This window comes from Apteryx mantelli, chromosome 1 (genome assembly GCF_036417845.1).
Source record: "Apteryx mantelli isolate bAptMan1 chromosome 1, bAptMan1.hap1, whole genome shotgun sequence".
Taxonomy (NCBI): Eukaryota; Metazoa; Chordata; class Aves; order Apterygiformes; family Apterygidae; genus Apteryx; species Apteryx mantelli.
Window position 1 is genome coordinate 950,149 of NC_089978.1, and position 25,255 is coordinate 975,403.

At 52.6% G+C, this 25,255-nt stretch overlaps 3 protein-coding genes across 3 annotated transcripts; 2 read left to right on the forward strand and 1 right to left on the reverse strand.

Moving 5' to 3' along the window:
- The first annotated feature begins 3,036 nt into the window (after nt 1-3,036).
- On the forward strand, nt 3,037-3,993 carry LOC136991005 (olfactory receptor 52Z1P-like). Its single transcript, XM_067289481.1, has one exon. The coding sequence runs from the start codon at nt 3,037-3,039 to the stop codon at nt 3,991-3,993; it is 957 nt and encodes a 318-aa protein (XP_067145582.1).
- Nucleotides 3,994-7,130: 3,137 nt separating this feature from the next.
- On the reverse strand, nt 7,131-16,226 carry LOC136991006 (olfactory receptor 52Z1P-like). The gene is made up of 2 exons (XM_067289482.1): nt 15,307-16,226; nt 7,131-7,260 (listed from the first exon to the last, which is right to left on the reverse strand). The coding sequence occupies exons 1-2, from the start codon at nt 16,224-16,226 to the stop codon at nt 7,131-7,133; spliced, it is 1,050 nt and encodes a 349-aa protein (XP_067145583.1).
- Nucleotides 16,227-22,092: 5,866 nt separating this feature from the next.
- On the forward strand, nt 22,093-23,049 carry LOC136991007 (olfactory receptor 52Z1P-like). Its single transcript, XM_067289483.1, has one exon. The coding sequence runs from the start codon at nt 22,093-22,095 to the stop codon at nt 23,047-23,049; it is 957 nt and encodes a 318-aa protein (XP_067145584.1).
- Nucleotides 23,050-25,255: the final 2,206 nt, after the last annotated feature.

The window sequence follows — 25,255 nt, forward strand, 5'->3', positions numbered from 1 at the left end:
ACCAAGACATGGACATGGCAAGGGTTGCTGCAGCCAAAGCAGTGAGCAAAGACAGCAAGATGCGCCACGATGTGGAGTGCGGGATGGCCTTTTTGTCATGCCAGTGAAACTGAGGATGAACATCTGTCTCACACAAGCACAGAAAGAGACTTCTCTGGAGCTGGACAGAAGGTTCTGCACACCTTGCGCACCACTATCAGACCTGCCCCAGAGGATCATGCACGGCGTCCAGCAGCCCATCCCCATGCAGGGACTGCGTGCCTTTTCCTGGCACCCTCTAGACACCAGGCCCTCGGTCCAAGCACCAATTCCTGCACTCAGGCCGTGCAGCACCAAGTGCAGCGATAGGGTTAAAAACGAGGCTACAAATGCAGAAAGAGCCAAAGCCCTTGGTGAAGCCCCCACAGGAGCTCCTAAAGGAGCTCTGCGGAGAAGGCCCTGGGAGTGCTAGTGGACACCAAGTTAAGCATGAGGCAGCAATGTGGCCTTGTGGCCAAGAAGGCCAATGGTATGCTGGGGTGCCTCAGGAAGAGTGTTGCCAGCAGGTGGAGGGAGGTGATCCTGCCCCTCTCCTCAGCCCTGCTGAGGCCACATCTGGAGTACTGTGTGCAGTTCTGGGCTCCCCAGTGCAAGAGAGACATGGCACAACTGGAGCGAGTCCAGCAGAGGGCTACAGGGATGATTAGGGGACTGGAGCATCTCTCTTATGAGGAAAGGCTGAGAGAGCTTGGCCTGTTTAGCTTGGAAAAGAGAAAGCTGAGAGGAGATCTTATCAATGTGTACAAGTATCTGAAGGGAGGGTGTCAAGAGGATGGAGCCAGACTCTTTTCAGTGGTGCCCAGTGACAGGACGTGAGCCAACCGCCACAAACCGAAACACAGGAAGTTCCATCTGAATATGGGAAAAAACTTCTTCACAGTGAGGGTGACTGAGCACCAGACCAGGCTGCATAAACAAGAGGAAAAGTGTCTCTCAGCAGGCACGGTGAGCATGGAGCAAGGAGAGGCCAGTTTGGCAGGCGCTGGGCTCTGTGTGAACGCCTGCCAACAGCAGTGTGTCTGGAGCAGCACCAAGGTCCTCGAGATGTCTGTGCTGCTGTCCGGGTGGCAAGGAGCAGTGTCCTGTCAGGCAGAGTTGCTGAGCATCGGACTAGCTCCGTGTGGGGGCACCTGCTTGGCGTGCCCTTTCAAACAAGCTTTATTCCTTTCTTCCAGAAACTGGACTGAAAGGTGTCCGTCAGAAAACTGCTGAGCCTCCAGGTGCAAGGGCAAGAGGCAGCTGGGGGAACAGAAGAGTCTTTCCTCCACTCAATGTGTGCATGCATCAATGAGAGCTGCACCAGTTACAGTGAAGCTCTCGATGGTGCTGAGGCCACAGGTGAGAAGATCTGCTTCCCCATCAGGAAAGTCTTTCAGTACTTGAGACTCTCACAGCTGAACTCTGCCGAGTATATGTGATAAGAACATGACGCTAGTAAGGACTGACTAGTGGTAATGCATCCTTGGAGGTGCACACTGTTAACTGAGGCGTGTTGACAGGCACTACAGCGATGCTGCACAATAGCAGGTGGCGTGCGACTTGTAAGAAGTTCCAAGGGTTTGCACATCCGCTTTGATTTGGACTCCTGCAGGATGGGCTGTGTCAGGTGTCAGTGGGACGGCTGGGCAAGGCCCAGGTATTCACTCCAAGGCAGACAGCTAGAGCTGATGTGAGGAAAGCAATCATAAGTGTTGTGTCTTTTCTTCCACGCTTTGTGTGGCTCACTACATTCTGCAAGCTGCTGCTTGATGCTGCCTTTCATCTGCATGGGAAGGAGTTACCATTCCAAAATTATCATTTATACTTTCTGCTAGCTTTCTCCTCTTCACACTCCCTCCTGCTCACCTGGGCAGATGGATTTGCTTCCTGCGCCTCTACTGCTCATTTTCAGACTTACATTTCATCACCTGCATCTGGACGCCTCAGAGCAGACCAGAGAGCTGCAGCTCCCTGTTGGCCCTAAGCATCCTTCTGGGACTTGCAGCAAGAGAGCATAAATACGCTGAGGTCTGAGACAGCAGCACTGCAAATGCTCCACCAAGATCACTGCCTGCAGCTCCTCCTCGCCGCTTAAGGCCAGACCTGGTGAGTCACTGTGTGCAGTCCTCAGTGCTGGGGCTGCTTTTTGTTGCTGCAGCACGGTGATCTCTGAGCCGTCTTCTGCAAAAGGCGAGGGCTGCGAAGCCGCAAGGCAATGGGGCACTGCTGCTCTGTGTAGCAGAGTGAGGGACAGCGTTTGGGTGTGATGGGGGAGGCAGATGTGGCAGCAGGGTGGAGAGCTCACGGAGCATGGTCATCACAGCCAGGGCTGTGCTGCAGAAGCCCGTTGTGCAGCTCCCAGCTCAGTAGCCCAGCCTTGCCCTCGTGAGCGGCAGGAGCTGCCGTGTTTCGCCAGCCCGGCTCGAATGGGGGAACGACCTCTGCTCCGTGGGCGCGGGGTGGCCTGCACCCAGAAGCAGCCTCTGCCTAGGGCTGAATGTAAATCGCCCCTTTCAATTTGTGTTTGCTGCCTTGACCTTCTTTTGCTGCACTGGTGAGCATCCACCTTGCTAGCTGGGCTTTCTCTGAATTTCCTCCCGCTTTTCCTCTTGCCTAATCCAAGCGGATGTTGCTGCGTCTCTTCCCTTCCCAGAGCACTGGGCTTCACATGGAGCCCAGCAGCGTCTGCTGTTACCTCGGCCTTAGGTTTTTGTTTTTCTCCCCACAAACCAGTGACTAGTTCAGCAGCTTTCAGCTTCCTCATGCCTCCTCAAAATGCGGACCGAGGGGCAGAAAAGTTGCCATGCGATCTCAGTGCAGGGTGCAGCTCTGCACACTCTCTCCTCATGTTTTGTAGTGTGACGGAGTTTCTGGTATGAATGCTAAAACTTGCATTGACTTCAGCGGAGACAGGATTTCCCCAGCTGGCAATGCTGCTGAGCTCTGCTGGCGTTTATGCTTTCTCTTGTGCTGTCCTTTATTTTTCAGGTGTTTCTAAGTAGAAGACCAAAGACCCCTATGGCAGACGTCAATCACACAGCCTTCCGGCCAGGAACATTCCTCCTTGTTGGCATCCCAGGCCTGGAGAAGTTTCACCTCTGGATTTCTCTCCCCTTCTTCTCCATGTATATTTTTGCCCTTCTAGGCAACTTAGTCTTGCTATTTACCATAGTGAGAGAACAAAGCCTCCACAAGCCTATGTACCTTTTCCTTTCTGCATTAACAGTAGCAGACTTGCTCTTATCTACCACTACAGTGCCCAGGATGTTAGCTATTTTCTGGTTCAGAGTGGGGGACATTTCTCTTGGTGCATGCATTGCTCAGGTGTTTCTCATTCATTTTATTTCTGTTGCAGAGTCAGGAATTCTGGTGGCCATGGCCTTTGATCGGTATGTTGCCATCTGCAACCCCCTGAGATATGTGACTTTATTGACCCACTCAGTCATATGGAGAATAGAGCTGGCAGCTGTTGTCAGAGGTGTCTGCATCATCCTCCCGATGGTTTTTTTGCTGCTAAGGCTTTCTTACTGCACAAACCGCGTTATCCCTCATTCGTACTGCGAGCACATGGGTGTAGCCAGGCTGGCCTGCACAAGCATAAAAGTCAATGTTGTGTATGGTTTAACAGTTATCCTGCTGTCAGTGGGGGTAGATGTAGTGCTCATTGCTGTGTCTTATGGACTGATTCTCAGGGCTGTCTTCCAGCTGCCCTCTGCAGGTGCCCGTCGCAAAGCTATGAGCACCTGCGGCTCCCACCTCTGCATCATCCTCCTGTTCTACACGCCGGCGTTCTTCTCCTTTTTCACGCACCGCTTTGGTGGCCACAGCATCCCCCGCCACGTCCACATCCTGCTGGCCTGTCTCTACGTAGTGGTTCCCCCCATGCTAAATCCCGTCATTTATGGAGTGAACAACAAGCAGATTCGTGAGACAGTAATGTCCATGTTGTCTTGGATGGGAAGCCGGAGAAACTGAGTTGTTTATTGGGGCTGGTGTTTCTTTGCCTTGTTCAGAGCTTGTGCATTAGTTCAAGGCAGAGAGATGCTGCTCCTGCAAAAGGGTTTGGAGGCAAAGCTTGGGTGCAGCATTTCCGAGGGTCTCCAGGTCTCCAGGCCTGTGACCTGCTTTTACCCAGGGAAGTGTTGGACCATCTATGCCCAGGCAAGACACTGGTGCCTGGAAGCACTGCCTGCTGCAGGTGTGCTCTGCTGCCATCAGTAGCGCTGGGATGTTGCCTGGGCTTGGAAAGCTGCTGCCTGGGCAGTCTTGGCAGCACAGTGCACATCTCCAGAGCACGCTGTCTCCAACTGCAGGGAAACCGAGTTAGAGGTGGGAATTGCAGCTCATCCAGATGGACCTGGCCAAAAGCAGTCACGCTAGACGGGGGCTGAGCTTACAGTGAACGATGCGCCCAGGTTCCCAGTTCAGAGCGTGGACGTGACAGCCAGCAGCACTGTGGAGAGGAGAAGCACTTAGAAGGACACCAGAACACGACCTCCTCATCGCTGAGGGATGGTTTTGCCACCCTAGAATTAATCTGTGCAATGACAGTGGAATAGAGGCTGCTACAAAGAACTGTGGCAAGAGTATTTTTCCCGATGGAATGGACTCACAACTCGGTATTGCCAGAGATCCTAATAAAGAACAAGGACAATCATTCTGTCCAGAGTTGGTGTAGTCAATGTGCCCTGGTCAGAGACTTCAGCTGCTGGTACCATCGGGGCTGGTAAATTGTTGTTGCTTTTAAAGGTGTTGCTGCCTGCAGGCTTTTATTAAACAGCAGCTTTGCTGAGGGGTAGCTGATCAGTGATGCTGCTGCTGTTAATGGCAAGGACTTCCTATCTCGGGACAGGTATTTTGTCATTCTTCTCTTAAACGCTCTGTATTTACTGGTCAGGAAAGACATTTGTGTTCTAAGGAACTGAAGCCTATTCTTGATTTAATGCACCATAAAGCAGCATAGGTGATTGCTGTCGCCACCCCTTGTTTTTGTGCAGGCTCTAGCGTGCTGCCGCGCCGGTGGCACAAGGGCTCGTGTGCCGGTTACAGCGGCGGTGCCTTCCCGGGGTGCTGCATTGCCCACCAACATTTTCACTCTCCCTGCTGTTGTCAGCCACGTGGCTTGGGTAGTGCAAACTGGCGGGGGCCAGTCAGTAGTGCCAGGGCTGCTCCTTGCAAACGCCTGATTTTTGTGTGCACTTAGAGCTGAGCAGCTGTACTGCAGTTCCCCCTTTCATGCGTTTTGTGCAGGGCAGGGCACATTCACTGCTCGGTCCAGGCCTTGGGGCTTATGCTGCTTCACACTTAGCTACAATCAAGTTTTTAAGTGGGGAGCTGGGCACATCAGTGCTCTGAGCCACGTTTTTCCACCCCAAACTCCTTCCCTGCTTTCACCCAAGCAGGGAGGCAAGGAAGTCCACCGTGTGGGGCCGTGCCAGCCTCAGGCTGCCCTGCACAGCCAGGGAAACTGAGGCATGGGCCTGCACAGTGCTGCTTTGCAAATGCCACCGAAGCCTTGGCTGTAGCCACAGGTCAGGCAGGACTTGGGCAGACGGCTGGGAAGAGCCAGTGCAGCAGCTGGCTGGGCTGGCTGGGGCTAAGGCGGCAGCCCTGACCACTTCTCCTCCCCCAGACACTGGCGGGGGACCAAGGCGTCTGCGCCTGCTTGCTGGGAGCACAGAGCCGGAGCAGCCCCCGCAGTGCTGACCCTGAGCAGGGCACTTGACGTCGGATGCTTTTCCTTCCTGATTTGTAACAAACCTGTGCACATGGTGCTGCTTGGACAGCTGTCCAACTTCAGTCCCATGCATAACCCCTGTTGCCAAGTTTAGGCCTGTGTTGGAATTCAACCCCATGCTTCCCGCGTGCTTTACAGGAGTGTGAGACCGAGGCCAATCGGTGATTTCTTTCTGGATAGTTAAGTTGATTAGCATCAGGAAAACTTTCAACAGCAGTAGATTTATGGATCTTCCTTTCATCTTGATCTTGTCGGACGCTGCAAAGCAAAAGCGAAATACATCCTTCTCGGAGAGGTCGTCCAGACAGTTTACCCCGTTTAAAAGGTAGAAAAATCCCTCGTGCACTAATTCTATGTTTTGCACCGTTGTTACCGGCAGCTTCCCATCTATATATTGGTGCAGTTTCACATCTTGAGGGAGTGAGATTGTCTGTAAAAGTTCAGCAAGTGCAGCATGAGCAATCGTGGGTGAATGTTTATACCCCTGTTGGAGTCTGTGGAAGGTATATTGTATTCCTTCCCAAGTGAAAGCAAACTTCTCTTTCTCCTGTTCCTGCGAGGGAACCATAAAGAACAGATCTTTTACATCTAGTGCCACCATCCACGGGTGTGCGGCTGCTTGCAAAGGAGCTGTTGAGTTTGCAATATTTGGTAGGGCAGCTGTTAGCGGAGCTGTGTGAGCATTCAGGCGCCGATAATCAATTGTTAAATGCCACGTCCCATCTGGTTTCCGAACTGGCCAGATGGGTGAGTTATATGGGGAGTGGGTTCTGGAGATAATTTGTCGTTTCTCCAAGTCAGCTATGACTTCAGAAATTCCATTTTGTGCCGCAGCAGAAATTGGATATTGTGGTATGTTAGTAACCTTGAGAGGCGTCCCTGCTCAAGAGAGGTTCTGCAGAGCAGCCCTCTGCCGTGCAGGAGAGCTGGATGGGCTCTGGGCTGCCCCCTATTTATGTGTGTGTGGGGGGGAGATGATTGACTCATAGTCCTATTTGCAGGCTAGACAGGCCTTAGTTGGCCCATGCTCAATTAGTCCCTGCATACGTGCTGCTTACAGGGAGGTCAGGTTGAGGGGGAGAGAGCACATCACAGGGGGGGAAAGGAGCACAGCGTCACACCTTTCCATGTGCCCTGTTCCTCTGGAGTTGGAAAGTGCTTGCTGGCACTCGTCATCTCCTCCTCCCAGCACAGCTGAGGTCACGGTGGTGGTGCTGAGGAAGTGAGAGCTGCAAATTTTGTTCAGAACCTTTCTACACTGTGCTCTTTAAAAGTCCCAGCTACCTTCCCACTTCTCACTCTTTGCCAGCACATTTTGGCAACTGCTCCTCTCCTCAGACTTGCCACCTGGCATCTCTGCTCCCCGGTGCCCCCCTCACACCTCGGCGATGCCTCCTGGGACACAAAACCTTCCCACAGCAAACTTGCAAACCGCAGGAAAGCAGCCCAATTGCCTGCACCCAGGCTGTGCGGCACCAAGTGCAGCAATAGGGTTAAAAAGGAGGCTACAAATGCAGAAAGAGCCAAAGCCCTTGGTGAAGCCCCCACACGGGCTCCGTCTCCCTCGCAGCATCCCCTCGGTCCTTGTGGTGGCGAGTGTGGCAGGAGACCCAGGGCTGCCGAGGGCTGCTCCTATGTCCCACCAGCCCAAGGGGCAGAAAAAACACAGACTCTCCCCTTGCTTCCTGAGGGCCAGGCTCCCGCGCGAGCCAGCGGAGCTCCTGTGCCACCTTCTTTGGTGACCTTTACTCATGCTCATCCCCACTCATTGCCATATCCCAAATGTCTGTGTTTCCTTCCTGCCCTCTCCAAGATTGAGCAGAGCCCTGTGCTGCCTGGGACACGATGGCACCACAGGGACCACCTAACACATGGGCATTGCCTGGCCACAACCCAGTGTCCAGGGCATGGGCAGAGCAATGGGCAGGTGGCACCTGGGGAGCTCGGTCAGCAGGGACAGAGGCCGGGCGCTGCCCCCAGCACTCGCCATGGTGCTGGGGCACCGTGGTGCTGCCTCCATCGCTGGACCGCTGTTGGGGTCTGAGCAGACCCCCGGCTCTGCCCACTGGAGCGTCCCGCAGAGACACCTCATCCTCACTCCAGCTGAGATCCGCACGTGTTGGGGCATCGGACACTGAAGAACATCAAGACCTGAATCCTGATGAGGACAGACTCCACAAAATGGAGAAGATCGCTGCTGCAAAAGGCAAATGAGGGAAAAAACAGCCGCTGCTGAAAGTGCATCTCCGGTCATGGAAGTCTCTCCTATTGGAAGACACCATGGCAAAATGCTCGTCCTAAAGCATTACGGGGCACTGTCCTCGTACGTGAATTCGTCCCAAGCACAGACCGGCAGTGGCCTCCCTGGTTTTCAAGGTCTTCCTGCCATGGGCCCTGCTGGCCTTGGAGGTTTATTGCCAGCCTGTCCAGAAGGGCCAGCCCACTTTGCAAAAGAGCTTTGGAAATCGTGAAGCCACATGTTCAAAACGCCACTCCGGACATTGACAAAATCCTCTTTGGACACGTTTCCGAGGTTGTCCTCGACATGTTGGAAACACCGGCAAAAGAGGAGGGCTCACAGCTGGTTTCTAGTGCAAGGAAAAGCCTGAGGCACAAGAGAGCCACCTCACGCCCCTGGGGGGAAGGCCCCAGCCGCCAACAAGAAAAAGGGTGGGGGCACCACTAGGCAGCCTGACCCGGCCAAAGGAAGAAGAAAGAGTGACAAGGCAGGCCGGACGCTGCAAAGGGGAACAGAAAGCCCTGAGGAAGAGGGCCCGGACACCGCCAGCACAGGAAACCTCTTGGAAAAGGGAGGGCTTTCATCCATGGCAGCTCAGAAGAAGGGAGCAAATGGGAGCTGGAGCTGTTCCAAGTGTCCCCAGCACACACCAGGATGGAGAAGAGCCTGGTTAGTGAGGGGCCTCCACTTTTGGCTCCTGCAGCCTCTGTGCCTCAGGACTTTGCCCCAGCTGGCAACGGGGAAGATCACCAAGACCCGAGCAACACTCTGCTGCACCTTTGCTGCCAGACTGGAAAAGCCGACCGGCCTCACCTTGCTGGCAGGGCAGCCGTGGGCTTCATAAGTAACCTGCTGGCCACTATCTCCAGCGAGCTGGATGAGAGCGCAGCTCCCAGAGGCAGCGAACAGAGGCAGCAGTTTGCACGGCAATGTTTAGGCTCTGACTAGAAGTTGAGGACATTCTTGGAAGTTGTGGGCTTTCCGAGGACCCCCGAGGAACTAGAAGGTGATTGCTGCAAACAGGAAAGGAGAAGTTAGGCAAGGACAACTGCAGGAGGCCTTGACTTCTCCTGGGAGAAGCTCTAGCTAGGAGTGGCTGATGAGCTCTCCTGCTTGCCCCTGACCAGAGGGAGTTGGGGCCTTTGATCCAGGTGGCCCTTGATTAGGGCAGGTCAAGCAGCCTTGAGTCAGTGCTAGGGAGGGGCCTATATAAGAGCCAGGCCCAGAGCTCAGCTCCCAGAGGCAGTGCACAGCTGCAGCAGTTTGTGCAAAAGGGTGCAAGGAGGCACCTTCCTTTCTGCTCCCTGGGGTGTACACTTCCTCAAGTGTGGTCATGACACGCTGCAGAGCACATTCCCCAGCAGCCGTTGGAGTTGCTGCGTTGGCTGTGTCAGAGGCTGGGACCCGGACAGACCCTCTGACAGCAGATGCAGCTCTGCAGGTCTCAGGCTGCAGGGAGTGCTTGGGGCCTCTCTGGGAGGCCTGGGCTGGCAGTCAGCTCTCCTGCAGGAGGTGTGCTGCTGTTGACGAGTTGTGTTGTCAAGTAAGGGAGTTACCGGAGGAGGTCAGGAGGCTGCGAAGCATCCGAGAGGATGAACAAGAGCTAGACAGGGTATTCTCGGAGACTGTACAGCTCCAGGAGTCCCAAGCCCCCACAGCAGTGGAGTTGACGGAGGGCTCTGTGCCATGTGAAATGGTACATCATAACACTGTAGAAGGTGTCTGGAAGCTGGTCACTGCTCGTAGGAGGAGGAAGGCTCCTCCTCCTCCTCCTGAGGACTTGCAATTGAGGAAGAGGTTTAGTGCCCTCCAGGATGAGGAGGAGATGGGCATGGCTGCAAGGGAAGCAACTGGCACAACAGACCCTGTGCCTTGTGGGAACACCCGGAAGAAGCGGCGGGTGATTGTTGTGAGGGACTCCCTGCTGCAGGGGACGGAGGCACCTGTCTGCCGACCTGACCTCTTGTCTAGAGAGGTTTGTGGCCTCCCAGGGGGTCATGCGAGAGATGTCATGGAAAGACTGCCAGGGCTTGTCCACTCATCAGACTACTACCTTCTGCTGCTCTTCCATGTGGGCACTAATGACACCAAGGGCAACCTGGAGACCATCAAAGAGGATTTCAGAGCTCTGGGGATGGTGGTCAAACGTCTGGGAGCCCAGGTCACCTCCTCCTCAATCCTGCCAGTGAGGAGGATGGATGAGAGGAGGAGGAGACGGACTTTCCAAGTTAACAACTGGCTGCGCCGCTGGTGTTGGCAACAGGGTTTTGGTTTCTACGACCATGGGACCCTGTTTGAAGAGCGACAACTGCTGGGGAGAGATGGGATCCACCTCACTAAGCAGGGCACACGTGTCTTCTCCCAGGAGAAGTTGAGACCTCCTGCAGTTGTCCTTGCCCAGCTTCCCCTTTCTTGTCTGCAGCAATCTCCTTCTATTTCCTTGGGGGTCCTCAGAAAGCCCACAACTTCCAAGAATGTCCTCAACTTCTAGTCAGAGCCCAAACACTGCTGTGCAAACTTCTGCCTCTGTTCGCTGCCTCTGTTAGCTGCGCTCTCACAAGCTGTGAGCCTTCACACAGCTACTTATGAAGTCTGAAAAGCCCATGGGGGAAGTTGTGAACAGTTACCCTGCAGCAGAAAAGAAGATTTTGAAGTGATGCAGAGCCCGAGCCAGAAGGTGATCTGCAGTATTTGCAGGAAAATGGCAAAGCTACCAGTGAGGGCAGCATCAACCAAACTATGAAGGGGAAGCACGAATCCTCCTCAGACAGCAGGCAATCAGGGCTATATCCCCGGCTGTCCTGGCTGGCTATCGCCTGTCTGGCGACCTTAGGCCAAGCCTTAGCTGATATTCTTCTGCTTCTCTGAATGCACATCCCAGTCCCCTTCCTGGGCAGCATCCATGAGAGGAGGCTGGAGAACACCAGCCAGGCTATCAACTTTCTAGAGCCAGACTGTGATCTCCTGCATGCCAAGCTGATTCAGGTGGAGCCTGGGGAGCAATACTGCAGGCAGCCCCTGCAGGCGGATCACCTTTCCCTTCTGAACGACTGTGGACCCAAAGTAGCCGCGCTTGCATGACGAACCCTGCCTGCACACGGGTGTTTCTCCATCTCAGAGCCTAAAGCTGCGGTGTGGAGTGGGCCAGCGGAATTTCTCCTGGCTGCAGAATTTTATCTTCTTACTCAAATCAGACCCCTCAGCCATATAAACCTGTGAAGTAACAGCTACTGCAAGCAACTCACCAGCTCCTGGGACAGCCAGGAATGAGGGAGATCAGCCTCCAAACCAAACCAGTCACCTTCAGAGAGAGTCCCAAACGTGGCAGAGTTTCCAGCATTGCCCAGCAGCTTCCAGGGGCTCTTCAGTAGCATGAGGAAGACTAGGGAAAATGTGGGCCCGTTGCTGAATGGGGTGGGTGCCCTGGTGACGAAGGATGCAGAGAAGGCAGAGTTACTGAATGCCGCCTTTGCTTCAGTCTTTACTGCTGAGGTCAGCCCTCAGGAATCCCAGACCCTGGAGGCAAGAGAGAAAGTCTGGAGAAAGGAAGACTTTCCCTTGGTTGAGGAGGATGGGGTTAGAGATCATTTAGGCAAACTTGACACCCACAGATCCATGGGCCCCGATGGGATGCACCCAGGAGTGCTGAGGGAGCTGGCGCATGTTATTGCTAGGGCACTCTGCCTCATCTTGGCAAGGTCATGGAGAAGAGGAGAGGTGCCTGAAGACTGGAAGAAAGCCAGTGTCACCCCAGTCTTCCAAAAGGGCAAGAAGGAGGACCCAGGGAACTAGAGGCCAGTCAGCCTCACCTCCATGCCTGGAAAGGTGATGCAGCAGCTCATCGTGGAGGCCATCTGCAAGCATGTGGAGGACAAGAAGGTGATCAGGAGTAGTCAGCAAGGCATCACCAAGGGGAAATCATGCTGAACCAAGCTGATAGCCTTCTGGGATGGAATGGCTGGCTGGGTAGATGAGGGGAGAGCAGTGGATGTTGTCTACCTTGACTGCAGCAAGGCTTTCGACACTGTCTACCATAAGATCCCCACAGGGAAGCTCAGGAAGTGTGGGCTAGATGAGTGGAGAGTGAGGTGGCTTGAGAAGTGGCTGAATGGCAGAGCTCCGAGGGTTGTGCTCAGCGGTGCAGAGTCTAGTTGGGGGCCTGTAGCTAGTGGTGGCCCCCAGGGGTCAGGACTGGGTCCAGTCTTGTTCAACTTCTTCATCAATGACCTGGAGAAAGGCACAGAGTGCACCCTCAGCAAGTCTGCTGATGATACCAAACTGGGAGGAGTGGCCAATACCCCAGAGGGCTGTGCTGCCATTCAGAGGGACGTGGAGAGGCTGGAGAGGTGGGCGGAGAGGAACCTGCTGAAGTTCAACAAAGGCAAGTGCAGGGTCCTGCACCTGGGCAGGAATAACCCCATGCAGCAGTAGAGGTTGGGGGTTGAGCTGCTGGAAAGCAGCTCTGCTGAGAAGGCCCTGGGAGTGCTGGTGGACACCAAGTTGAGCATGAGGCAGCAATGTGGCCTTGTGGCCAAGAAGGCCAATGGTATGCTGAGGTGCATCAGGAAGAGTGTTGCCAGCAGGTCGAGGGAGGTGATCCTGCCCCTTTCCAAAGCCCTGCTGAGGCCACATCTGGAGTAGTGTGTGCAGTTCTGGGCTCCCCAGTGCAAGAGGGATGTGGCAATACTGGAGTGAGTCCAGCGAAGGGCTACAAAGATGATTAGGGGACTGGAGCATCTCTCTTATGAGGAAAGGCTGAGAGAGCTGGGCCTGTTTAGCCTGGAGAAGAGAAGGCTGAGAGGAGATCTTATCAATGTGTACAAGTATCTGAAGGGAGGGTGTCAAGAGGATGGGACCAGACTCTTTTCAGTGGTGCTGAGCGACAGGACGCGAGGCAACGGGCACAAACTGAAACACAGGCAGTTCCATCTGAACATGAGGAAAAACTTCTTCACTGTGAGGGTGACAGAGCACTGGATCAGGTTGCCCAGAGAGATTGTGGAGTCTCCTTCTCTGAAGATTTTCAAAACCCGCCTGGACACCATCCTGTCCAATGTGCTCTATGTGACCCTACTTGAGCAGGGGGGTTGGACTAGATGATCTGCAGGGGTGCCTTCCAATCTCAACCACTCTGTGATTCTGTGATTCTGTGAAATCCAAATGCCCTTCCCACCGAAGGAGCTGCAAAGTTGCAGGAATTTCATTGTTTGATTACTTTCTCTGCAGAGCTTCCCTTCCCTGAGAGAACTGCTCTAGAGGGGAGCTTCACAAAACTGAAAACCCGTTTCACAAAACTGAAAACCCGCTGTCACAATGCAAGCTTTGGTGGAGTACATGCCAGCGTTGCTTAAATGCTGCTGGCAACATTTTGCTGTCACATCATGTACAGTTTCTCCTTTGCAGGCTGCAGCGGTGCGTTTGAATCCATGGAGCAACCAAGTGAAGGAGCAGGGGAGGCTAATCCTAACGAACACCGAGGACACGCATGATTCCCATTACCTCAGAAGAACAAGTGACAGTTTGTGTCACTTCATGGCACGAGTACACACTTCTGAGAGTTGCCTTGATGCACAGCCCTTTCCCCTATAGTCACTGGATTGGAACAAAAACATGGAGAAGCGTGAAATGCAGCTCCAGGATCACCACAGGCAGCACCTTATGTTCACAGTGAAGAGCACTCCTCTAATACCGTGCCGGACAAGGAGGGTAAAAATGGCCAGGGAGTTATTTTAGAACAGTGCTCGGAAAGGCTCAGAACGGATCACCCATGCATGGGACAAAATATGTCTTTTACCAGAGCAAAAGCAAGAGCAAAGGGCTCATGATGCTCAGACAGCCCAGCACAGGTGGCTGCGTGTGTACAAAATGCAGGAATGAGGAAGACAGGCATCAGAAAGAAGCCATTTGCTGATCCTGACTCATTGCATGGCAGCACAGCTCCACTGCCAGAGACACAAGGAGGACTCAGCCAAAAAACAGGGCTGTGTCTAGAGCAGGGCGGCACGGTGTCCACGATGATGAAATGCTCCCAGGCGATTTGCTGAAGCAGAAGCCCAAGCTAGAAGGTCGCGTGCTGAAAGCAGCTAAGTGCAAAGCCGCATAAACCCCAAAGCCTGGCCGGAGCAGTGAAAGTGTCCTGCCCTGCACAAAACGCATGAAAGGGGGAACTGCAGTACAGCTGCTCAGCTCTAAGTGCACACAAAAATCAGGCGTTTGCAAGGAGCAGCCCTGGCACTGCCGACTGGCCCCCGCCAGCTTGCGCTACCCGAGCCCCATGGCTGACAACAGCAGGGAGAGTGAAAATGTTGGTGGGCAATGCAGCACCCCGGGAAGGCACCGCCCCTGTAACCGGCACATGGACCCTTGTGCCACCGGCGCGGCAGCACGCTAGAGCCTGCACAAAAACAAGGGGTGGCGACAGCAATCACCTATGCTGCTTTATGGTGCATTAAATCAAGAATAGGCTTCAGTTCCTTAGAACACAAATGTCTTTCCCGACCAATAAATACAGAGCGTTTAAGAGAAGAATGACAAAATACCTGTCCCGAGATAGGAAGTCCTTGCCATTAACAGCAGCAGCATCACTGATCAGCTACCCCTCAGCAAAGCTGCTGTTTAATAAAAGCCTGCAGGCAGCGACACCTTTAAAGGCAACAACAATTTACCAGCCCCGATGATACCAGCAGCTGAAGTCTCTGACCAGGGCACATTGACTACACACACTCTGGACAGAATGATTGTCCTTGTTCTTTATTAGGGTCTCTGGCAATACCGAGTTGTGAATCCATTCCGTAGGGAAAAATATTCTTGCCACAGTTCTTTGTAGCAGCCTCTATTCCACTGTCATTGCACAAACTAATTCTAGGGTGGCAAAAACATCCCTCAGCAAATGAGGAGGTCGTGTTCTGGTGTCCTTCTAAGTGCTTCTCCTCTCCACAGTGCTGCTGGCTGTCACATCCACGCTCTGAACTGGGAACCTGGGTGCATCGTTCACTGTAAGCTCAGCCCCGGTCTAGCACGGCTGCTTTTTGCCAAGTCCGTCTGAATGAGCTGCAATTCCCACCTCTAACTCGCTTTCCCTGCAGTTGGAGACAGCGTGCTCTGGAGATGTGCACTGTGCTGCCAAGACTGCCCAGGCAGCAGCTTTCCAAGCCCAGGTAATATCAAGCAAGCAGTGGTTCCAGGTACCAGTGTCTTAGTGGGGCACAGATGGTCCAGAACTATCCAGCCATTCATTTGACTACTGCCACAGAAAGAGCAGCCCCACTAAACAACTCAGTTTCTCCGGCTTCCCATCCAAGACAACATGGACATTACTGTCTCACGAATCTGCTTGTTGTTCACTCCATAAATGACGGGATTTAGCATGGGGGGAACCACTACGTAGAGACAGGCCAGCAGGATGTGGACGTGGCGCGGGATGCTGTGGCCACCAAAGCGGTGCGTGAAAAAGGAGAAGAACGCCGGCGTGTAGAACAGGAGGATGATGCAGAGGTGGGAGCTGCAGGTGCTCATAGCTTTGCGACGGGCACCTGCGGAGGGCAGCTGGAAGACAGCCCTGAGAATCAGTCCGTAAGACACAGCAATGAACACTACATCTATCCCTGCCGACAGCAGGGCAACTGTTAAACCATACACAGCATTGACTTTTATGCTTGTGCAGGCCAGTCTGGCTACACCCATGTGCTCGCAGTACGAATGAGGGATAACGCGGTTTGTGCAGTAAGACAGCCTTAGAAGCAGAAAAACCATTGGGAAGATGATGCAGAAGCTTCTGACAATGGCTGCTATCTCTATTCTCCATATGACTGAGTGGGTCAATAAAGTCACATATCTCAGGGGGTTGCAGATGGCAACATACCGATCAAAGGCCATGGCCACCAGAATTCCTGACTCTGCAACAGAAATAAAATGAATGAGAAACACCTGAGCAATGCATGCACCAAGAGAAATGTCCCCCACTCTGAACCAGAAAATAGCTAACATCCTGGGCACTGTAGTGGTAGATAAGAGCAAGTCTGCTACAGTTAATGCAGAAAGGAAAAGGTACATAGGCTCGTGGAGGCTTTGTTCTCTCACTATGGTAAATAGCAAGACTAAGTTGCCTAGAAGGGCAAAAATATACATGGAGAAGAAGGGGAGAGAAATCCAGAGGTGAAACTTCTCCAGGCCTGGGATGCCAACAAGGAGGAATGTTCCTGGCCGGAAGGCTGTGTGATTGACGTCTGCCATAGGGGTCTTTGGTCTTCTACTTAGAAACACCTGAAAAATAAAGGACAGCACAAGAGAAAGCATAAATGCCAGCAGAGCTCAGCAGCATTGCCAGCTGGGGAAATCCGGCATCCAGTGAAGTCAATGCAAGTTTTAGCATTCATACCAGAAACTCCGTCACACTACAAAACATGAGGAGAGTGTGCAGAGCTGCACCCTGCACTGAGATCGCATGGCAACTTTTCTGCCCCTCGGTCCGCATTTTGAGGAGGCATGAGGAAGCTGAAAGCTGCTGAGCTAGTCACTGGTTTGTGGGGAGAAAAACAAAAACCTAAGGCCGAGGTAACAGCAGACGCTGCTGGGCTCCATGTGAAGCCCAGTGCTCTGGGAAGGGAAGAGACGCAGCAACATCCGCTTGCATTAGGCAAGAGGAAAAGTGGGAGGAAATTCAGAGAAAGCCCAGCTAGCAAGGTGGATGCTCACCAGTGCAGCAAAAGAAGGTCAAGGCAGCAAACACAAATTGAAAGGGGCGATTTACATTCAGCCCTAGGCAGAGGCTGCTTCTGGGTGCAGGCCACCCCACGCCCACGGAGCAGAGGTCGTTCCCCCGTTCGAGCAAGGCTGGCGAAACACGGCAGCTCCTGCCGCTCGCGAGGGTAAGGCTGGGCTGCCGAGCTGGGAGCTGCACAACGGGCTTCTGCAGCACAGCCCTGGCTGTGATGACCATGCTCCGTGAGCTCTCCACCCTGCTGCCACATCTGCCTCCCCCATCACACCCAAACGCTCGTCCCTTACTCTGCTACACAGAGCAGCAGTGCCCCATTGCCTTGCGGCTTCGCAGCCCTTGCCTTTTGCAGAAGACGGCTCAGAGATCACTGTGCTGCAGCAACAAAAAGCAGCCCCAGCACTGAGGACTGCACACGGTGACTCACCAGGTCTGGCCTTAAGCGGCGAGGAGGAGCTGCAGGCAGTGATCTTGGTGGAGCATTTGCAGTGCTGCTGTCTCAGACCTCAGCGTATTTATGCTCTCTTGCTGCAAGTCCCAGAAGGATGCTTAGGGCCAACAGGGAGCTGCAGCTCTCTGGTCTGCTCTGAGGCGTCCAGATGCAGGTGATGAAATGTAAGTCTGAAAATGAGCAGTAGAGGCGCAGGAAGCAAATCCATCTGCCCAGGTGAGCAGGAGGGAGTGTGAAGAGGAGAAAGCTAGCAGAAAGTATAAATGATAATTTTGGAATGGTAACTCCTTCCCATGCAGATGAAAGGCAGCATCAAGCAGCAGCTTGCAGAATGTAGTGAGCCAGGCAAAGCGTGGAAGAAAAGACACAACACTTATGATTGCTTTCCTCACATCAGCTCTAGCTGTCTGCCTTGGAGTGAATACCTGGGCCTTGCCCAGCCGTCACACAGACGCCTGACACAGCCCATCCTGCAGGAGTCCAAATCAAAGTGGATGCGCAAACCCTAGGAACTTCTTACAAGTCGCACGCCACCTGCTATTGTGCAGCATGGGTGTAGTGCCTGTCAACACGCCTCAGTTAACAGTGTGCACCTCCAAGGATGCATTACCACTAGTCAGTCCTAACTAGCGTCATGTTCTTATCACATATACTCGGCAGAGTTCAGCTGTGAGAGTCTCAACTATTGAAAGACTTTCCTGATGGGGAAGCAGATCTTCTCACCTGTGGCCTCAGCACCATCGAGAGCTTCACTGTAGCTGGTGCAGCTCTCATTGATGCATGCACACATTGAGTGGAGGAAAGACTCTTCTGTTCCCCCAGCTGCCTCTTGCCCTTGCACCTGGAGGCTCAGCAGTTTTCTGATGGACACCTTTCAGTCCAGTTTCTGGAAGAAAGGAATAAAGCTTGTTTGAAAGGGCACGCCAAGCAGGTGCCCCCCACACGGAGCTAGTCCGATGCTCAGCAACCCTGCCTGACAGGACACATTCACGTCAGTATGCAGTGAAACTCCCGTGAGGATCTCACAGTTCATGCTGGAGCTCTGCAGCACCTTTAGCGTTGCTGTCTCTCATTTGTTTCTGCAGAGGGGAACCTGGGACACACAACAAAGGTGTGATTTGCCTCCTGCGTTGCTTCTGCCTTTGTATATTGCTCCTCTCCAGCCTTGCAGAGGCAGAAGGTGTGTACGTGGGTGTCTGGGAGTGAGAGAGGGTGAAGCCCATGCACACAGAAGACACTTTTGGCATGAAGTCTGCACCCAGCTGTGCTGAGGGGCTGTAGAAATATCTCTGCTATGAGAAAATCCATAGAGAAAGTGTCGTGGCATGCAGTCAGCATGTGAAGTGCTACCTCAGGTTGTGCAGAATTAACCACAGCAAATATTCTCATGGCACTCCGAAATGGCAAAGAATTACATGGACTTACACATACGTGACTCTCAGTAAATCTGAAAGCCCTTCTCATTTGCCAGGTGCAGACAAAGGGCAACAGCTACCCAGAAGTCGCATAAACAGGCATTCCCTCCTTAAAACTTCCTCAGCCCATTTCTGGAGGCTGTTGAGCTCCCACCTGCTCATTTCTGAAGCGTGAGCTCCCTGCCTGGGAGAGAGCCCAGCTACTGCTCAGCCCCATTTTCCACATGGCAGAACCAGTCACCGCTCCGGGATCTCCCCATGGCTGATGGGGATGAGCATGGAGGATGGGTGCCAGCAGTGGGGTTTGGCCACCAAGACGTGGACACGGCAAGGGTTGCCACAGCCAAAGCAGTGAGCCCAGAAGGAGACTTCCCTGGAGCTGGACAGAAGGTTCTGCACACCACTATCACAGAATCACAGAATCACAGAATGGTTGAGGTTGGAAGGGACCCCTGCAGATCATCTAGTCCAACCCCCCTGCTCAAGTAGGGTCACCTAGAGCACGTTGCACAGGATCGCGTCCAGGCAGATTTTGAATATCTCCAGAGAAGGAGACTCCACAGGCTCTCTGGGCAACCTGATCCAGTGCTCTGTCACCCTCACAGTGAAGAAGTTTTTCCTCATGTTCAGATGGAACTGTCTGTGTTTCAGTTTGTTCCCGTTGCCTTACGTCCTGTTGGTGGGCACCACTGAAAAGAGTCTGGCTCCATCCTCTTGACAGCCTCCCTGAAGATACTTGTACACGTTGATAAGATCCCCTCTCAGCCTTCTCTTCTCCAGGCTAAACAGGCCCAGCTCTCTCAGCCTTTCCTCATAAGAGAGATGCTCCAGTCCCCTAATCATCTTCATAGCCCTCCGCTGGACTCACTCCAGTTGTGCCATGTCTCTCTTGTACTGGGGAGCCCAGAACTGCACACAGTACTCCAGATGTGGCCTCAGCAGGGCTGAGTAGAGGGGCAGGATCACCTCCCTCGACCTGCTGGCAACACTCTTCCTGAGGCACCCCAGGATCCCACTGGCCTTCTTGGCCACAAGGCCACATTGCTGCCTCATGCTCAGCTTGGTGTCCACCAGCACTGATGATTAGGGGCCTGGAGCATCTCTCTTATGAGGAAAGGCTGAGAGAGCTGGGCCTGTTTAGCCTGGAGAAGAGAAGGCTGAGAGGGGATCTTATCAATGTGTACAAGAATCTGAAGGGAGGGTGTCAAGAAGATGGAGCCAGACTCTGTGTGCCCCAGTTTCCCCTCTGCAAAACCAAGTGAGAGACAGCAACGCTAAAGGTGCTGCAGAGCTCCAGCATGAACTGTGAGATCCTCGCGGGAGTTTCACTGCATACTGACATGAATCCTTACAGTAAGATGTGATGCATTTTGAAGTGACAGTATTGATGCAGCAGGCATTAGAAGGAAGAGCGATAGCTGCACACTTTGCATAACCAGGAGGAAAAGTGTCTCTCAGCAGGCACAGTGAGCATGGAGCAAGGAGAGGCCAGTTTGGCAGGCTCTGGGCTCTGTGTGAACGCCTGCCAACAGCAGTGTGTCTGGAGCAGCACCAAGGCCCTCGAGATGTCTGTGCTGCCAGGTGGCAAGGAGCAGTGTCCTGTCAGGCAGGGTTGCTGAGCATCGGACTAGCTCCATGTGGGGGGCACCTGCTTGGCGTGCCCTTTCAAACAAGCTTTATTCCTTTCTTCCAGAAACTGGACTGAAAGGTGTCCGTCAGAAAACTGCTGAGCCTCCAGGTGCAAGGGCAAGAGGCAGCTGGGGGAACAGAAGAGTCTTTCCTCCACTCAATGTGTGCATGCATCAATGAGAGCTGCACCAGCTACAGTGAAGCTCTCGATGGTGCTGAGGCCACAGGTGAGAAGATCTGCTTCCCCATCAGGAAAGTCTTTCAATACTTGAGACTCTCACAGCTGAACTCTGCCGGGTATATGTGATAAGAACATGACGCTAGTAAGGACTGACTAGTGGTAATGCATCCTTGGAGGTGCACACTGTTAACTGAGGCGTGTTGACAGGCACTACACCCATGCTGCACAATAGCAGGTGGCGTGCGACTTGTAAGAAGTTCCTAGGGTTTGCACATCCACTTTGATTCGGACTCCTGCAGGATGGGCTGTGTCAGGCGTCTGTGTGACAGCTGGGCAAGGCCCAGGTATTCACTCCAAGGCAGACAGCTACAGCTGTCGTTGGGAAAGCAATCATAAGTGTTGTGTCTTTTCTTCCACGCTTTGCCTGGCTCACTACATTCTGCAAGCTGCTGCTTGATGCTGCCTTTCATCTGCATGGGAAGGAGTTACCATTCCAAAATTATCATTTATACTTTCTGCTAGCTTTCTCCTCTTCACACTCCCTCCTGCTCACCTGGGCAGATGGATTTGCTTCCTGCCCCCCTACTGCTCATTTTCAGACTTACATTTCATCACCTGCATCTGGACGCCTCAGAGCAGACCAGAGAGCTGCAGCTCCCTGTTGGCCCTAAGCATCCTTCTGGGACTTGCAGCAAGAGAGCACAAATACGTTGAGGTCTGAGACAGCAGCACTGCAAATGCTCCACCAAGATCACTGCCTGCAGCTCCTCCTCGCCGCTTAAGGCCAGACCTGGTGAGTCACCGTGTGCAGTCCTCAGTGCTGGGGCTGCTTTTTGTTGCTGTGTCACGGTGATCTCTGAGCCGTCTTCTGCAAAAGGCGAGGGCTGCGAAGCCGCAAGGCAATGGGGCACTGCTGCTCTGTGTAGCAGAGTAAGGGACGAGCGTTTGGGTGTGATGGGGGAGGCAGATGTGGCAGCAGGGTGGAGAGCTCACGGAGCATGGTCATCACAGCCAGGGCTGTGCTGCAGAAGCCCGTTGTGCAGCTCCCAGCTCGGCAGCCCAGCCTTACCCTCGCGAGCGGCAGGAGCTGCCGTGTTTCGCCAGCCTTGCTCGAACGGGGGAACGACCTCTGCTCCGTGGGCGTGGGGTGGCCTGCACCCAGAAGCAGCCTCTGCCTAGGGCTGAATGTAAATCGCCCCTTTCAATTTGTGTTTGCTGCCTTGACCTTCTTTTGCTCCACTGGTGAGTGTCCACCTTGCTAGCTGGGCTTTCTCTGAATTTCCTCCCGCTTTTCCTCTTGCCTAATGCAAGCGGATGTTGCTGCGTCTCTTCCCTTCCCAGAGCACTGGGCTTCACATGGAGCCCAGCAGCGTCTGCTGTTACCTCGGCCTTAGGTTTTTGTTTTTCTCCCCACAAACCAGTGACTAGCTCAGCAGCTTTCAGCTTCCTCATGCCTCCTCAAAATGCGGACCGAGGGGCAGAAAAGTTGCCATGCGATCTCAGTGCAGGGTGCAGCTCTGCACACTCTCTCCTCATGTTTTGTAGCGTGACGGAGTTTCTGGTATGAATGCTAAAACTTGCATTGACTTCAGCGGAGACAGGATTTCCCCAGCTGGCAATGCTGCTGAGCTCTGCTGGCGTTTATGCTTTCTCTTGTGCTGTCCTTTATTTTTCAGGTGTTTCTAAGTAGAAGACCAAAGACCCCTATGGCAGACGTCAATCACACAGCCTTCCGGCCAGGAACATTCCTCCTTGTTGGCATCCCAGGCCTGGAGAAGTTTCACCTCTGGATTTCTCTCCCCTTCTTCTCCATGTATATTTTTGCCCTTCTAGGCAACTTAGTCTTGCTATTTACCATAGTGAGAGAACAAAGCCTCCACAAGCCTATGTACCTTTTCCTTTCTGCATTAACTGTAGCAGACTTGCTCTTATCTACCACTACAGTGCCCAGGATGTTAGCTATTTTCTGGTTCAGAGTGGGGGACATCTCTTTTGGTGCATGCCTTGCTCAGGTGTTTCTCGTTCATTTTATTTTTGCTGCAGAGTCAGGAATTCTGGTGGCCATGGCCTTTGATCGGTATGTTGCCATCTGCAACCCCCTGAGATATGTGACTTTATTGACCCACTCAGTCATATGGAGAATAGAGCTGGCAGCTGTTGTCAGAGGTGTCTGCATCATCCTCCCGATGGTTTTTTTGCTGCTAAGGCTTTCTTACTGCACAAACCGCGTTATCCCTCATTCGTACTGCGAGCACATGGGTGTAGCCAGGCTGGCCTGCACAAGCATAAAAGTCAATGTTGTGTATGGTTTAACTGTTGCCCTGCTGACAGCAGGGATGGATGTAGTGTTCATTGCTGTGTCTTATGGACTGATTCTCAGGGCTGTCTTCCAGCTGCCCTCTGCAGGTGCCCGTCGCAAAGCTATGAGCACCTGCGGCTCCCACCTCTGCATCATCCTCCTGTTCTACACGCCGGCGTTCTTCTCCTTTTTCACGCACCGCTTTGGTGGCCACAGCATCCCGCGCCACGTCCACATCCTGCTGGCCTGTCTCTACGTAGTGGTTCCCCCCATGCTAAATCCCATCATTTATGGAGTGAACAACAAGCAGATTCGTGAGACAGTAATGTCCATGTTGTCTTGGATGGGAAGCCAGAGAAACTGAGCTGTTTATTGGGGCTGGTGTTTCTTTGCCTTGTTCAGAGCTTGTGCATTAGTTCGAGGCAGAGAGAGACGCTGCTCCTGCAACAGGGTTTGGAGGCAAAGCTCGGGTGCAGCATTTCTTAGGGTCTCCAGGTCTCCATGCAGGCCTGTGAGGCGCTTGTGCCCAGGAAATTGTTGGACCATCTTACCCCCATCAAGACACTGGTGCCTGGAAGCACTGCCTGCTGCAGGTGTGCTCTGCTGCCATCAGTAGCGCTGGGATGTTGCCTGGGCTTGGAAAGCTGCTGCCTGGGCAGTCTTGGCAGCACAATGCACATCTCCAGAGCACGCTGTCTCCAACTGCAGGGAAAGCGAGTTAGACGTGGGAATTGCAGCTCATCCAGATGGACTTGGCCAAAAGCAGCCACGCTAGACGGGGCCTGAACTTACAGTGAACGATGCGCCCAGGTTCCCAGTTCAGAGCGTGGACGTGACAGCCAGCAGCACTGTGGAGAGGAGAAGCACTTAGAAGGACACCAGAACACGACCTCCTCATTGCTGAGGGATGTTTTTGCCACCCTAGAATTAGTTTGTGCAATGACAGTGGAATAGAGGCTGCTACAAAGAACTGTGGCAAGAGTATTTTTCCCAATGGAATGGACTCACAACTCGGTATTGCCAGAGATCCTAATAAAGAACAAGGACAATCATTCTGTCCAGAGTTTGTGTAGTCAATGTGCCCTGGTCAGAGACTTCAGCTGCTGGTATCATCGGGGCTGGTAAATTGTTGTTGCTTTTAAAGGTGTCGCTGCCTGTAGGCTTTTATTAAACAGCAGCTTTGCTGAGGCGTAGCTGATCAGTGATGCTGCTGCTGTTAATGGCAAGGACTTCCTATCTCGGGACAGGTATTTTGTCATTCTTCTCTTAAACGCTTTGTATTTATTGGTCTGAAAAGACATTTGTGTTCTAAGGAACTGAAGCCTATTCTTGATTTAATGCACCATAAAGCAGCATAGGTGATTGCTGTCGCCACCCCTTGTTTTCGTGCAGGCTCTAGCGTTCTGCCGCACCGGTGGCACAAGGGCCCGTGTGCTGGTTACAGCGGCGGTGCCTTCCCGGGGTGCTGCATTGCCCACCAACATTTTCACTCTCCCTGCTGTTGTCAGCCGTGGGGCTCAGGTAGTGCAAGCTGGCGGTGTTGCCCGTAAAGAAACACATAACTACGAAAGCAGTTATATGCGGTGCTTTATTCAGGGCCCGGGGTCTCAGGGACTCATGTCCAAAGCTGAGAATCCCAAATCCCCGGTTAACTTGGTTAACATTTATAGTGTTCGGTTACGTAACATAATCAACAGAATTGCTAAGCTAACATAATTGTTTCCCATTTATAGTTTCTTCAGTTACTGTTGCCAAGATTTACTTATCATTTACCTATTTCATCAGACCGTACTGTACCTAGTTCATCAGACCGTACTGTACCTAGTTCATCAGACCGTACTGTACCCAACACCTGCAATTATACCTTTATCTAGTCTATCAAGTATAACCTATTCTGATCAATATAATGTAACAATTCCCCCCTTTGAAAATACTTCAAGTCTTCCAGACTGCAAGGATTTTCATCTTCAGTTCCGCAGATTTCCATATTCTTTGGACCGTCTCAAACTGGTGATTGTAGCTGCAATGAATTATTTCCAATGTCTTCATATCTTGGGGGAAGTTCATGATTCTTCCTGGTAACAGCTTTTAAAATTTTCCCCAAGTGTTGCCGTTCCTTATTAACAATATTTTGAATCAAACGCAACACTCCCATAATAGCTAACATAATAATTATAATTATTATACACCATTGAATTAAAGATGCTACCCAACCAGAGATGTTCAATCCAAATGACTTTGCTAAAGCAGCAACCCAATTATGGGTACTTTCTTCTCTTTCTTCCTCAGTTGCATGTTCAATTTGTGTTAGCTGAGACAAATCACGTTCTACTGCGGCTGTAACATTCGGAATATGTACACAACAATGATCAATCTTATCTCGTAAATAACCACATACCCCATGTTCTTTTAGTAACAGCATATCTAATGCCATTCTATTTTGCAGGGTCATTTTTGTGGTTGCCTGTAATTGTAAGTTTATTTCCTTAAATCCTTCTTTAGTCACTCTTGCTAGCCTTTCCGTTTGTCCTAACAACCGGTACAACATTTCTCTATTCCGATAAGTACTA